At 36.0% G+C, this 16499-nt stretch overlaps 1 protein-coding gene across 1 annotated transcript in view; it reads left to right on the forward strand.

The window, feature by feature from the left end:
* LOC102829195 (serine/threonine-protein kinase Nek1-like) overlaps positions 1–15711 on the forward strand; it is a 277499-nt gene extending 261788 nt beyond the window's left edge. The window contains 5 exon segments of the mRNA XM_006864548.1: positions 4584–4735; positions 12492–12700; positions 14997–15127; positions 15298–15430; positions 15671–15711. Of these exon segments, the coding sequence (XP_006864610.1) occupies positions 4584–4735; positions 12492–12700; positions 14997–15127; positions 15298–15430; positions 15671–15711 (666 nt within the window).
* Positions 15712–16499: the final 788 nt, after the last annotated feature.

A 16499-nucleotide genomic window follows, 5' to 3' on the forward strand; every position in this document is an offset into this window, starting at 1 on the left:
CCAAATTTTTTCCCAGTCTCTAGGTTCTCTTTTTATTCATTTGGTGAAATGTTTTAAGTACATAAGTTCCTATTGTCTAGTAGGTTCCAGTCATCTGTGTCCTCTGCTATTTGAGTTTTCATTTATGTCTGAGACTTTCAACTGCATGGATCTTGACAAACTATGATTAACTGCTGAGAATGGTTATTGTAGAACACTTCATTGTGTTCATGAGGAACCTGTACATAGAACAAGAGACTATTGCTAGGACAGACAAGGGGATACTGAATGGTTTAAAATCAGGAAAGATTTGCACCAGGATTGTGTCCTGTCACCATAATTATTAAATCTGTATGCTAAGCAGATTATCTGAGAAGCTGGATTATATGAAGAAAAAAATGGCATCAGGCTTGGAGGAAGACTCATTAATAACCTACCAGCTGCTCCTCAGAAACCTTATGCAGGTTCACTGTGAATTAGAACCAACTCGACGGCACTTAACAGCAACGAATATACAATTGATACAACCTTGTTTGCTGGAAGTGAAGAGGATTTAAGATACTTTCGGATGAAGATCAAAGACCACATCCTTCATTATTGGGTTGCATCTCAGTGTGAGGAAAACAGAAATCCTCGTAACTGGACTGATAAATGGCATCATGATAAATGGAGAAAAACTGAAGTTGTCAAAGACTTCATTTTGCTTGGATTCACAATCAACGCTTATGGAAGCAGCAATCAAGAAATCAAAAGATATATTATATTAGGCAGATCTGCACAAGACCTCTTTAAAGTGTTCAAGAGCAGAAAGAGAAAGATCAATTTGAGGATTAGGTGCACCTGACCCAAGCCATGATATTTTCAACTGCCTTCATTATGTGCATAAAATGAATAAGGAAGACTGTAGAAGAATCAATGCATTTGAGTTATGGTGTTAGAGAAGAACATTGAAAGTACCATAGTACCAAGGACTGCCAGTAAAACAAACACATCTGTGTTAAGAAAGTGAACCCTGATTACTCCTTAGAAGCAAGGATGGTGACAGTTCGTCTCTTGTAGTTTCAATGTGTCAGGAAAGACCAGTACTTAGAGAGGACAACTTGCTTGGAACAGTGGAGGGTCAACAAAAAAGAGGAAGACCACAGCAAGATGGATTGACATGTGACAGTAGCAGTGGGTTCAAAGAGAACTACAATTGTGAGGATGGTGCAAAAACAGTTATGCAGTGTAACTATAAATCAGAACTGACTAGATGGCACCTAATGACAACATTTCATCTTTTGAATGGGAATTGTAAGTGGCATTATTTCCCTGATTTCCTTTTCAAAGCCTTCTTCATTAGTGTAAAGGAATATGACTGATTTTTGTTTGTTGATCTTGTATCCTGCCACTTTGCTGAATCTTTCAGTGAGCTCCAATAATTATTTTGCCGTGTCTTTGGGATTTTCTGTTTGTGAGATCATATCTACAAATAGAGTTTGTCTGAAGAGGCAGAATTCATACATTTCTAGATGCACTGACTCTCAATGGGGTGGCTCCAACATCTGGTAGAGCAGGAGCTGTGTAGGTGGTGGATGATGGTGGAAGCTGGCCACCCCTCTGGTCTTCAGGAGCGTGGAGAACTCGTCACTAGTCACTGGTGTACCATCAGGATCCAGTGCTGCTCCCAGAAATTCATGATGGTGATGTTGAGTCAGGCCAGCAGAAAGTTCACCCATCTGCCTACTTTTTCATTGCTCCTGTTCAGCTTTTTCGCCTAGTCAATATGACTAGCCTTTCCTCTGAAGCTCTGGGTTCCAGGATTATCATCTGTATGTGTTTTATTGGGTTTCTCATATTTTTGTTGTAGATGATATGTGTAATGTGTCTGCCTTGTCCACCATTTTGCTGGAAATTCTGTTTTCACTTTGGAGAAAAATAGTGTAGCATATATATATTTTTTTGCGTGTATGTGAATTTTTAAAGGTTTCCTAAAACATTGTTCACCTTTTTAGCTTTATAATGGCAGTAAATGCTCACTGACTAAATTGACATGGTACAAAGAATGTAGAAAAAAGTGGTTTGATTATAAATGAAATAAGATCTTAGGCATTGTGCTATGGATGAACAACTGTTTTCAGGAAGATCCCTTTCTACTGATGGTAAATCTATAGAATAGTGTTTAAACAGCATGACGAAAGAAGAATCACAATTATAGAACTGGTAGGGTTATTACATAAAATCTCTCTGACTAAAATGAATATCCTGTTTCAGACTATAATAGTCTATGAAGGAATATTGTAAACCTTTAGGATTTTAAATAGAGGACAGATAACTGTGTGTAGACTGTTGAGAGAGGCAGATTGTCACATTACATGGCCTCTTAATTTTTTCCTAGCTTTATTCTTTTATGCTAGGTTATGAAAGTTACTTTAATTGCTGAGAGGTATAAGCTACATTTGAGATTAGTTCTAAACTTTCTCAGCCTGAAAAAATACTGCATTGTTTTATGTTAAAAACAAAATCAAAAGCCATTGCTATGAAGTCAGTTCAAACTACTATCAATATAGGACAAACTAGAACTTCCCTATACAGTTTCCAAGGCTGTAATCTTTACAGTAGCATGCTGTCACATCTTTCTCCCTTGGAGGAACTAATGCTTTCAAACTGCCAACCTTTCAGTTAGCACCTAAGACCTTAACTGTGCCACCAACGTTCCTTGAATTTCAACATATAATGCATATGTGCTCTTTATTTTTATTGTTTAGCAGGCACTTAGTAAAACTCTCACTGGCTGCTAATTTTGCATACCACTCACTGGTTTATAATATACATAGATGCTTCAGGTTAATGCACTGGACTGCAAAGGCAGGACAAGCTTACCAGTTACTCCTCAGAAAAACCTTATTTATACAGGATCACTATGAGCCAGAACTGACTCGACTGCACTTTACAACAACCCATTAAAATATTAAATAAGTCAAGAGTAAATTCTTTTGACAGTGGGGGATTTAGCAGAAGAAATACTTTCAATACTCTTCTGAAGTGCTTTAACAAGCAATCTAGCTTTACCAATTTAACCAGCATGTATGTAGTTCATAAGGATTTTTTCTTGACTACTACAATATGTAAATTATATTCAAATAATGGAAATCTATCCTTTTTATTATTATTGAAAACAGATTATACCAATTAAATACACCAGGTATATAAATTCTTATGAATATGCTAAACATTGTGTTTACTTCATAGTCTACCATCTGGTGTTGGGTTCTTTTCAGAGCATTAAAACTGAGAGTTAACATCTGTAGATCTCTTTTTCATAGTCCTAGCTGCCTTTCACATTCTAGCTGTTGAAAGTTAGATGGACAGAGGCTATTGTTATTACCCTCAGTTTTATCCAACACAGTTCCAATTTTCAACAGCTTAGCTGTACAGTTTTTTCTCAGTTCTGTCTGCTGAGTTCCTTCTCACCCCACTGTTATAAATAATCCTCAGCAAGGACATCAAAGTGCCTGTTTTTATAGCTTTCTGTTCCATTGGGAAAGCTCTACTCACAATCCCATGTGTAAGGAAGCAATGCTAGGCTTCTTTTTGTAATGATTTGAGGCCTCTAATTTCAAAATGTTGGCTGGCCGGCACCCCTAGAATTAAGGGATACAAAGGGCAACCAATTTCCTGTGATAATGTTTGTTGTTCTTAAGTACCATCAAGTCGGTTCCAACTTATAGTGACCCTGTATAGGGTTTCCGAGGAGTGGCTGGTGAGCTTGAACCACTGACCTTGCAGTTCAAACCAAGCTTGCAGTCCAGCACATTAACCCGCAGCACCATACCAGAATTCCATGATAATGCTTTGCTAACTTCAAAGTAATTTACTCCAAGATTTGGGTGTGAAAATATTGCGAGAAAGAGAAACATTTAGCAGATAACTATGGCAGAAGGTTAATGTACCAAAACCCATTGCTGTGATGTATATGCTAATGTACCAAAACCCAAAGCCATTTGAACTGCAAGGTCAGTGGTTCAAGCTCATCAACTGCTCCTTGGAAACCCTATACAGGGTCACTATGGGTCAGAACCGACTCGATGGCACTTAACAATAACAACAACATGGCAGAAGGAGGTGTCCTAGTGTGCGCTGTAGGAGAAGCACTGGACTACATGGTCATCTTGAACTGCAAGATCAGTGATTCAAATTTACCAGCCACTCCTTAGAAACCCTATACAGGGTTGCTATGAGACAGAGCTGACTGGACAGCACCAGCAACAACAGGTGACTGAAGGATAATATGTAAGTGCCGTGAGTAGTGTGAAGGAGGCACTTAAGCAGCAACATAGTTTGATGGTGGTAGTGGTGGTGTACTGTCCAGTTGGTTCCAATTCATAACACTCCTATATAGGGTTTCCTAGACTGTAAATCATAATGGGAGCAGAGAGCCTTATCTTTCTCCCACAGAGAAACTTTCCAATTAGCAGCCTAACACATAACCCACCACACCACTGGTGGGAATATACATAAAATGTGAATTATTATTCATTTTAATTTTATGAATTTCCCTTCATTTTTACTTTTTGATTCCCTTACTCCTAATAAGAAATCTTTTTATATTTATGTATTTTCAGATGTTGAGGACATGCTCACTTCCAGATCTGACAAAGCTGTTTAGAACATTGATGGATGTTCCCATTGTAGGGGATATACGACAAGACAATCTTGAAATAGATGAAATTGAAGATGAACACATTAAAGAAGGACCTTCTGATTCTGATGACATGTGAGCATAATGTTATTAATAAATACACTAGAATAATTTCTGAATCTATATATATAAGTTCTAAAGAGATGGTTTACCCTAAACCATTTTTTTAAATAATCTGTGGCTGAGTTTTTGCTGCTCCTTTAACATTTTATTTAAAATACAGTCATACAAATTGTGATAAGTATATTGCCTTTAAGTAACATAATAGCATAATTTTACTTGAGGAATCTAAGAAAATAGCTCCTATTCATCTTCTCTTATTCACATTGTCTTGTACTTGGTAAGTGCAGTAAATACTAAATGAATGGTTGTTAGCATAATATTGTTAATGCTGTAAGTTGCCATTGAATGTACTCCAACTCTTGGTAACCTTATGTTTAACAGAACAAAATGTTGCCCAATCTTGCAACATCTCCTTTAAGCTTTGATATGCTTAAATCCATTGTTGAGCCTAGAAATGAGTCCTGGTGTGGCACTGTAGAATAAACCCTGATGGTTTAATGGGTTATGCATTGGGCTGCTAACCACAAAGTCAAAGGTTTGAATCTACCAGTTGCTTCACAGGAGAAAGAGGAGGCTTTCTGCTCCCATAAGATTTACAGTTTCAAAAACCTTATATTAGTCGCTATGAATTGGAACTGACTCAGTGGCACACAGCCACATTTGAAGCTATTGCATCACTGCATCTCATTGAGAGTTTTCCTGGTTTTCACTGACCCTCTGCCTTACTAAACCAAGTGTCCTTTTCTATCAACTGACCTTTCCCAATACTACTGGTTTATTATATCCATGGTTTGAACTATTATTGAAATAATAAGAAGTCAAACTTAAATTATGCTGACAGTGGGAGATTCAGCAGAAGAAAAGAGTGTAAAAGTGTTAGCAAGTATCTAAGCAAGATGAAGTCTCGCCCTCCTCACTTCTAAGGAGCGATCCAGTTGTATTCTTTTGGCATGGTTGTTGTTGTTGTGGTTAAGTGCCATCGAGTTGATTCCAACCCATAGCAACCCTGTGTAGGGTTTCTGAGGAGCAGCTGGTGAGCTTGAACTGCCGACTTTGCAGTTCAAATGGGTTTGCAGTCTGGCTCATTAGCCCACAGCGCCACACTGTGGTAATGTTATCTTATATTGAGACCCCACATGATACAGGGATTGCAATGGGAAATTGTATAGAACTTAGTACCCCACAATTCCCCTAAGAAAATGTCCTGAAAACACACTGTTTACTGAAATGTGTGATTATAAAGTCCTGCAGTCAGAAATTAGGTACACCATTTGTTGCTTAATTCATTTATTTGTGTGTATTATATGTAACTTAATTTCCCCCAGTATTCCTTTATTTGTGATTCATGGGGAGTCCCAGAGGAAAATTCAAACACTCTGAGAGTTGTCGGGAGTGATGTTCCACTTAGATAATAATCTCCCTTCACGTTTTCAGATATTATCAGCTCTCTCAGCCCCTCAAACATATATTACAAACTTTGGGGGGAAATCAAACTAGCATATCCTGCAATAACTTGAGAAGGCAGAGTTCTTTTTTGAGAAGGTAAAATTCATTGTCAGGAGAATAAGTTGAAAAATACTAGAATATGTAGGATTTGTTTTGTGACTTTTAATTTATGTATCTGCTTTGGGCTCTTAATATATAAAACCAATATTTTCTTTTTAATTTTATGGTGGTAATGTAAAAAAAGATTTGCTAATTTAGCAATCATTAATTGATATTAATTATATTCACTGTCTTGTGCAACTATCACAACCATCCATTTCCAAATGTTTTTCATCACTCTAAATGGAAACTCCAGACTCTTTATGGCACCGTAGGATAAGCACTGGACTGTGAACCATAAGATTGGCAGTTCAAACCCACCAGCTGCTCCTTGGAATCCCTGTACAGGGTCGTTATTAGTTGGAACTGACTCGAGCACATAACAACAACAAACAGAAGCTCAATGCCCCTTAAACTGTAGCTCCTCTTTTCTTCCTCCCGTTGATTCCTGGCAATCACTGATAAATTTATATCTCTCTGTATTTGCCTATTCTAGACATTTCAAATAAGTGTTGTTGTTGTTGCTGTTGTTAGCTGCCATAGAGTACACCTTATGTACAACAGTATGAAACTGCCTAGTCCTGCACCATCCTCATAATTGTTAAGCTTGAGCCCATTGCTGCTGCCATTGTGCCAGTACATCTCATTGGGGGTCTTCCTCTTTTTTGCTGACATTCCATGTTACCTTGCATGATGTCCTTCTCCAGGGACTGGTCCCTTCAGTTAAGATGTCCAAAGTATAAGAGACCAAATCTGGTCACACTGACCTCTAAGGAGCATTCTGGACTATACTTCTTGCAGAACAGATTTTTTTTTGTTCTTCTAGTAGTCCATGATACTTTTAATAATCTTCTCCAACACCATAACTCAAATGCAACAAGCCTTCAGAAGTCTTCCTTATTCATTGGACAACTTTCATATGCATATGAGGCTATTGAAAACACCATGGCTTGGGTCAGGTGCACCTTAGTCCTTAAACTGACATCTTTGCTCTTTAACACTTTAAAGAGGTCTTGTGCAGCTGATTTGCCTAATGCAATATGTCATTTGATTTCTGTCTGCTGCTTCCTTGAGTGATGATAGTGAATCCAAGCAAAGTGAAGTCTTTAACAACTTCGATCTTTAGTCCATTTATCATGATGTTTTTTATTGTTCTAGTTGTAAAGATTTTGTTTTCTTTAAATTGATATGTAACCCATACTGAAGTTTTTGATCTTCATGAGTAAGTATTTTGCCACGTTCTTCATATAATCCAGTTTCTCAGATTATTTGCTCAATTTACAGATTGAATAAATATAGTGAAAGAATACCACACTGGCACATACCTTTCCTAGTTTTAAATCATTCAGTCCCCTTGTTCTGTTTGAACTGCCATTGGGTCTAAGTACAAGTTCATCATGAGCACAATTAAGTGTTCTAGAATACTTGTTCTCCACAATGCTATCCATATTTTGTCATGATCCATACAGTTGAAAGCCTCAGCATAGTAAATAATGCACAGGTAAACATCTTTCTGATATTCTTTACTTTCAGCCAAGATCCATCGGACATCAGCAACTATATCTCTGATATATATATATATCCTCGTCTGAATCTGACTTGAACTTCTGGCAGTTCCCTATCAGTGTATGCTTGAAGCTGTTTTGAATTATCTTTAGCAAAAAATTACTTGTATGTGATATAATGATACTGTCTGATGATTTCTACATTCCACTGGATCACCTCTCTTGGGAATAGACACCAATATGGATCTCTTCCAATCAGTTGGCCAGGTCTTCAAATTTCTTGGCGTAGATGCGGACATGCCTCCAGAGCTGTATCACTTTATTGAAAGATTTCAGTTTGTATTCCATAAACTCAAGGAACCTTGTTCTTTGCCAATGCCTGAGTGAGGCTTGGACTTCTTTCTTCAGTACTATTGGCTCTTGATCATATGCTACCTCTTGAATTGGTTCAACATTGATCGTTTCTTTTTGGAACAGTGACTCTGTATTCCTTCCATCTTCTTTTGATGTTTTCTGCATCATTCAATATTTTATGCATAGAATCCTTCAATATTTCAAGTCAAGACTTGAATTTTTTTCTTCAGTTGTTTCAGCTTAAAAAGTGTTAAGCATAAACATATTCTTCTCTTTTGTTTTCTAACTCCAGGGCTTTGCACATTTCATTTTAATACTTGACTTTGTTTCCTTAGGCTACCCTTTGAAATTTTCTATTAAGCTCTTTTACTTTCTTATTTCTTCCATTTGCTTTAGCATCTCTGCACTGGAGAGCAAGTTTCAGAGTCTCTTCTGACATCCATTTGAGTCTTCTCTTTCTTTCTTGTCTTCTTAATGACTTTTTGCTTTCTTCCTGCATGATGCTCTTGATGTCATCCCACAGCTCTTCTGGTCTTTAGACATTAGTGTCTGTTGCATCACATCTTTTATTGAGATGCTCTCTAAATTCAGGTGAAATAGGTTCAAGGGAAATTTTTGGTTCTCGTGGACTTCTTTAATTTTCTACAGTTGCAGTCTGAATTTGCATATGAGCAATTGATGATCTATTCCACAACCTACCATTGCCCTTATTTTGACTGATGATATGCAGTTTTTCCACCATCTCTTCTGACAGACTTAGTCAATTTGATTTTTGTTTATTCCATCTGGTGAAGTCCATGTGTATAGTCATCTTTTATGTTGTTTAAAAAAGGTATTTGCAATGAAGAAGTCATTGTTCTTGCAAAATTCTATCATGCGATCTCCAGTATTATTTCTGTCACCAAGGCCATATTTTCCAACATCTGATCCTTCCTCTTTGTTTCAGACCTTTGCCTTCCAATAATCAGTAATTGTCAGTACATCTCAATTTCTTGTTTGATCAATTTGAGGCTGAAGAAGTTGATAGAATTGTTCAGTTTCATCATCAGTGACTTTAGTGGTTGATTCATAAATTTGAATAATAGTGGTATTGACTAGTCTTCCTTGTAGGATATTGTCCTATCAGAGACAACCTTATATTTCAAGAGATATCTTGAAATATTTTTTTGATGATGATTGTAATGCCATTCCTCTTCAGTTTGTCATTCCCAGCATAGTAAACCATATGATTTTGAGATTTCAAAATGGCTAATACTAGTTTATTTTAGCTCACTAATGCCTAGAATATCAATCTTTATGTGCTCCATTTTATTTTTGACAATTTCCTGAGATTCATATTTCATACATTTCTTTTTTAAACTATTGATACATATTTATATATTTTTTCTCCTCATTTTGAGTTTTGGCACATCAGCAAAAGAAGATCCTGAAAGCTTTACTCCATTCATGTCATCATGGTCAACTCTACTTTGAGGAGGCAGCTCTTCTTCCTAGTCGTGTAGTACCTTCTAACCTAAGTGACTTATCTTCTAGCACTATATCTGACAACTTTGTGGTGCTATTCATCATGTTTCCATATCCAGTATTCTCATGCTATCTGACATTATTTCACTACTATCATGTGTCAGTGGCTAAACATTCAAAAGTAGTCTAACTCACCTTCTTTCTAGTCTGTATTAGTCTTATTCTGGTAGCTCCATGTGTGACCTTGCTGGTATTTAAAATATCAGTGGCATAGTTTCCAGCATCCCAGCAACACACAAGTCACCACTGTATGACAGACTGATAGACGAGTTGGGGTGGTGGTGGGATTGTGTGTCATTTAGTTGATTCTGACTCATAGCAACCCACTATAGCGTTTCCAAGGCTGTGATCTGTATGGGAGCAGAAAACTGAGTGAGTGGTAGGTATATAAGTGGGATCCTACAGTATTTGTCCTTTTGTTTCTAACTTATTTCACTTATTTTGTAGAAGTATCTAAGTACTTTTTATATTTAGGAATGGAATTGCTGGGTCATATGGCAACGGAGTCCTGGTGTGGCTCTGTAGGCTAAGTACTGGACCACGAGGTCAATTTGAACTGCAAGGTCAGTAGTTCAAACTTACCAGCCACTCCTTGGAAACAGTGTCCCTGTGAGTTGGAACTGACTCGATGGCACTTAACAACAACATGGCAGTTATGTGTTTAACATTTTAACGACTCACCAAATTTTTCAACAGCAACTGTACCATTTTACATTCTCTCCTGCAATAGATGAGGGTTCCAATTTCTCCATCTTTCTTATCGTAAACATCCTAGTGGGTATGAAGTGACAGTTTGCATTTTGATCTGATTGAAAGCATTTTATCATTCCTAGATTTTTTTTCTCCTATCAGTGAGCAGAAGGAGCTCTGGTAGCATAGTGGTTATGAATCGGGCTGCGAACCTTAAGGTCAGCGGTTCGAAACTACCAGCCACTCCGTGGGAGAAAGATGAGGCTTTCTACTCCCGTAAAGATTTACACCCTCAGAAACCCTGTACAGAGTCACTATGGGTCAGAACCGACTCGACGGCACTTAACAACAACAACAACATCAGTGAGCAGTGAGTAACCAAGAGATCTGGCACATTTTATTTTCTAGTTTTTATTTTATTTAAGCTTTGTTGTCAAGTGCCTTGGAGTTTGTTCCGCCTCATAGCAGGGGTTTGAAACCACCAACCTTGTGATTTAAACCATCCTTGCAGTCCACGGCATTACCTTGCAGTATATAAATATATTTGTATAAAAAAGTAAATATATTTCTGCACTGAAAGATTATCATCCTTTTCCAACCATGCAGCTTTTCTTGAAAAGTCTAAAATAATACTGTTTATGTTTGTTTGTTTGTTGGATTTGAGATTGAGATGAAACTTTTAGATAGATCTTACTCAGCACCTACGCCCTGTTTTTTTCTGCTGGATGAATTTCTCAAATAGGACATGTAGTCTCTTTCAGATTCACACATCTAAAACCTCAACTAACTCTTAGCTTTTATTCTGCAGACTTTGCCATTTGCTTGCCACTTCAGGAGAAATAAGCAAATTATAAAAGAAAAAAAGCTGATAACTATATTTCTTTGTCTAATTATAAAATTGGTTAGAAGACCTAGATTTCAGGCCTGCATTTGCCATGAATTGACTTTGTGATCAAATTTAAATAATAGTATTGTTGTTGTTGTTATGTGCTGTGGCTTTGGTTCTAACTCACAGCGACCCTGTACACGGCTTCCAAGGCTGGAAATCTTTACGGGAGCAGAAAGCCTATGAAACTACTTTACAAAGTTCAGTATAAATGTGGAAGGTTTTCTTTGCATAAATAAGACCATTCCAACATCTGTAATTTCATAAATATAATTTATTTCCTGAATAATACCTTGAAAGAAGATTCTCTCTGGATCATTTAAAATAAGTTAAAATTATTATGGTTAGAATATCCTAATTATACAGGAAATTCTACTTATTAACTGTTTTAGACACATTTTCAGGAATAAGCAGCTGTCAAAGTTCTTGATGACCATTTTATTCACTATTGTTGTTGTTGTTAAGTGCCATCGAGTTGGTTCTGACCCATAGCAACCCTGTATAGGGTTTCCGAGGAGCAGCTGGTGAGCTTGAACTGTCGACCTTGCAGTTCAGATGGCTTTGCAGTCTGGCGCATTAACCCACAGCAGCACAACAGGACTCCTTATTCACTGTATTATCCCATTAATCTGAACATGTAATTCCCTATGTATTTTCAATTCTCAAAAAAGGTATAGAAAACTCTTTGTATACTACACAGCTATTATATATCCTTATCAGCGTTATGCTAAAATTTCAAGTTTACATCAGAGAAAAAAATTTGAATATTAAATATTTGTTTTAGAAAGCAAATGAAAAATTTTTTCAGCCTGGCTTCTTAAAATATTGAAAAATTATATTAAAATTTAAGCATTGCATAGTAGTATACTTCACTTCAATAAAGCTGGATCATTTAAAATAAGCCATCTTCGGTTTATGTATTCCAGAAGGTGTATCATGCATTGTGTTGTTGTTTTGTGCTGTCAAGTCAATTTCTACTCCTAGCAACCCTATATAGGGTTTCTGAGGAGCAGCTGGTGGGTTTGAACTGCCCACCTTGTGAGTCACAGTTCAGTGGTGATCCTATAGCAACACATACTTATCAATTATATTAATCCTCATTGCCTATTTTAAAAACTGTGTAGTTTGCTTTTTCTTTCTTTCAGATTTTAAAAAGTACATTATTAGTGTTCTTAAATAGCAAAGAGTACATATGCATATTTAATTAAAATAAAATCCTAGAATTAAGGTAAAACTTTAGTTGATATGATTTTTTACATTTCAGTGTGTTTGAAGAAACTGACACAGATTTACAAGAGCTTCAGGCTTCTATGGAGCAGTTGCTTAGGGAACAACCTGGTGAGGAATACAGTGAGGAGGAAGAATCCGTCTTAAAGACCAGTGATGTAGAGCAGACTGCAAATGGTACAGATCTGGCAGATGAGGAAGACAATCCCAGCAGTGAAAGTGCCCTAAATGAAGAATGGCACTCGGGTGCGTATGATTATAGGCCTCTTTACTTTTCAGCCTGTGAAAATTTTTCAAGTAGTTTCTTTTTCTGATATCTAATCTAAACCACTTCAACTTAAGATAAAAACTGAAACCTACTTCTGTGTCTCTACATTTTATTCAGAGACACTTTTTATACAAATGTGTATACATAGTTGTTCTAGTTCTATCCCATTAAATTATTTTTGAAGGATTTTTATGTTTTCAGTTAGTTGTCCTTCATTTCTTGTATTTTTTTTCCAGTAATATTACAAGTTAGTTTTTTAGCCCTTTATCTTAATGAAAAGTTACAGTGACTAATCAGCAAGGATAATGATGAAAGTCATTTTTTAAACTTTTACATTTTTTCCTTGGTTTAAAAGCTACTGTTTCTGCATAAGATGTACAGAAAATTTTTATATTTCAATAATAGTATTAGATTTATTTAGAAAGAAGGGCTAATATGAAAAGAAAAAAATATACTTGGTTTTGTCTTTGACTAGAGTGCTTCGAAGTATCTTGGATTTGTGCATGATACAAAACATACTGGGCATTTATAGTATCTTTGTAGGTGCTTCCCTAAAATTTTATGATATATATCCTATGTGGCCAGCCTTCTCCATGCTTTTCATGTAATAGCAATATTTTAATAATTGAATTTAGGATTGGCTCAGTCCAAACATTAGGATTGGCTTCAATGCCAAACATAGGGATATATTCCCCCCACACTCAATCAGATGAGATGCCCAGGAGTGCTTCTATTCTAATCTGACATACTATTTATGTCTGTAAAAGAAAAGACTCCCAAAGTAACATTCTTCTTTAGATTTTTACTTTGATTTCTTATATAAGTGAAAGATATTTATAGTAGCAAAATTGTTAATATTGAAAGTAGTCTATTAACTGACATTATTCACTTGTAAAAAAATTTTTTTTCCTAAAAATTTAGTTTTGGAAAAAACTGGAACAAAATGACTATTCTAAGCTCATTGTGAATTTTTTACCCACTGTGGTTAAATAAGAAAGTGAGTTGGGTTGTTTTCGGGGAGGGTTTTGCTTCATCTTTCTCCCCAAGAATGGCTGGTGGGCTTGAACCACCAATTTTGCAGTTAGCAGCCCAGTGCTTTGCCCACAGTGCCATTAAGACTCCTATTTTTCTTTTTCTTTTTAAAATTTTATTTTAAACTTTTTATTGTGAATTGAGTGATAGTTTATATGGGGGAACATCAGTTTTACACTCATCCTATTATATTTGTTCTATTGCAATGATACAATCCCCTGCATGCTTCATCATTCAACAGTATTTGTTTGTATTCCCTCTGGTTATTTCGGGTTTATTTGGGATGTGCACCAAAACACTGAAGAATATAAAATCATTCAAACAGCTAGAGGACACACCCTGCAAGCTCCCCCCCCCCCAAGCCACCAGCACATATCCCCTTTCCCTCCATGAGTCTAGAGTCCCCAGCCGCTCCATCTCTCCATGTCATCATCTCTGCCTCCATCTCTGGTATCACCACTTCCCTGGATAGGGTCCCACAATCTGCTCTCACTCTTCTCCCTTGATGGTCCCAGGATTCTCCACTCTGGGACTATAAGATCGACCACTCACTCTTTTATTACAAAACTTCTACCTTTACAGTTGTGACAATCGCAATTAATCATGATAACAATTACTATTGACTCATGAGGGTCTTGTCCCCATCTCCTTTCACCAGACATGTCTACAGGATGAAAACCTCTCAGTGCGAATTTTACCTTCCCCCACACATACTCTGAATCTAAACTCCCAATTGAAAACTTGTAAGCCAGTCACTTCATGCTTTTACAGCCACACACACACACACACACACACACACACACACACACACACACACATTTTAGGTATCCATTGTCTAAGTTGTCCATCCCTATCAACCCTGTGTACAGAGGGCATGGGAATGATCCTTGCTGTTAAGATTCTTTCCCTCTTGGTTGGTATTTTAAGCTACTACATCCCTAAGTATAGGTCAAGTTCATCAGATTGTAGCAAATTACACTTGTTTTCCTCTTTTCCTTCCTCTCATCAGGTTCTGAACATCCAGCCATTGAAGCTAGGTCCAATGGGCACTGTCGGCAAGTTTGGGCACCCTTGTGCATATCCCCTCATTTCATATCAGCTGTACGCTTCACTTTTAGCTGTGGCCATGTCCTTGTCTATGGGCTCAGGAGTCCCCAGGTCCCATTAAGATAAAATTAGTTTAGCAAGTCCTATTTTTTTAGTCATAAAATATCTTTATTTCATTTCTCTTTATGTTTTTAGATAACAGTGATGGTGAGATTACTAGTGAATGTGAATGTGACAGTGTCTTCAATCATTTAGAGGAGCTGAGACTTCACCTGGAACAGGAAATAGGCTTTGAAAAGTTCTTTGAGGTTTATGAGAAAGTAAAGGTAAATAAAATGTCAATTAAAGCATTTATTTTTTTCAGTGTGCTCTGTTTGAGTACTAGTGAAATGTTGATCTTTATTGGCCAGTAAAATTTATTATAAATAATAAGTGAAGTAATCAATTAGAAAAGTTAAGATTCAAATACTAATTTATATTTGGAAATTTTGTATAGGCTATTCATGAAGATGAAGATGAAAATATTGAAGCATGTTCAACAATAGTTCAGAATATTTTGGGAAATGAGCATCAGCATCTTTATGCCAAGATTCTTCATTTAGTCATGGCAGATGGAGCCTATCAAGAAGGTAAGATTTTCTCAGAAGCCTTATATTTTAAATAAATGTGAGAAAAAGAGGGTGACAAAATATGAATGGTGGTAAAATCCATATTAGAACTTTATGTAGTGCTTTTAAAACATAGAAAATTAACTTTCAATATAAACCTTTTATATACTGGGAAAATATTTACCAAAACAATCACCCAAAATATGTCAGGGGATTTTATTGAGTTACTAAAATTAAAATCGTTTTTACTGTTAAATTTAGTCAAGAGCACTAAACATGGAATCAAGAGACCAGTGTTATAGTCTGGCTCTGCAACAAACTAGTTATGTGAATTAGTGACTTGTTTTCTGTTAAGTTTCAGTTTCCATTGCTGTAATATAACAAACTATTCTGTCATCTAATACATTGTGATTGTTTTAGAAAGTGTTTGTTGAGAATACTTTTTTGTTGAGTATTTATTGAGAATCCTTATATGCTTAGCACTTTGTTACAATGGACATTAAAAGAATCTTTGCTTTTAATTTTGCATGTTTTCTGGTTCCCTGGGGAAATGTGACATATATATATATATATATATATATATATATATACATACATACATACATATATATATATGTATGTATGTATATATATACATACATACATACATATATATATGTATATATGTATGTATGTATATATATATACATATATATGTATATATGTATGTATATATATATACATACATACATACATATATATGTATATATGTATGTATGTATATATATATATATAGGGGAACATCAGTTTTACACTCATCCTATTATATTTGTTCTATTGCAATGATACAATCCCCTGCATGCTTCATCATTAAACAGTATTTGTTTATATTCCCTCTGGTTATTTTGGGTTTATTTGGGATGTGTATATATATATATATATAAAACAATGTATAAAACCATACAAAAGTACTATTTTAAAATAATTTAAATGTGGTAAACTAGAGAAGGGAGATTGAACCATGGAAAATGGAAAGAAATGGAAAAGGGATAACTATATAAGGGAACCATGAACCCATAATTAATGCCTATTAAAAAAAAAACAACAACCC

The sequence above is a fragment of the Chrysochloris asiatica genome, unplaced genomic scaffold (assembly GCF_000296735.1).
Source record: "Chrysochloris asiatica unplaced genomic scaffold, ChrAsi1.0 scaffold00066, whole genome shotgun sequence".
In the NCBI taxonomy this organism is placed as follows: Eukaryota; Metazoa; Chordata; class Mammalia; order Afrosoricida; family Chrysochloridae; genus Chrysochloris; species Chrysochloris asiatica.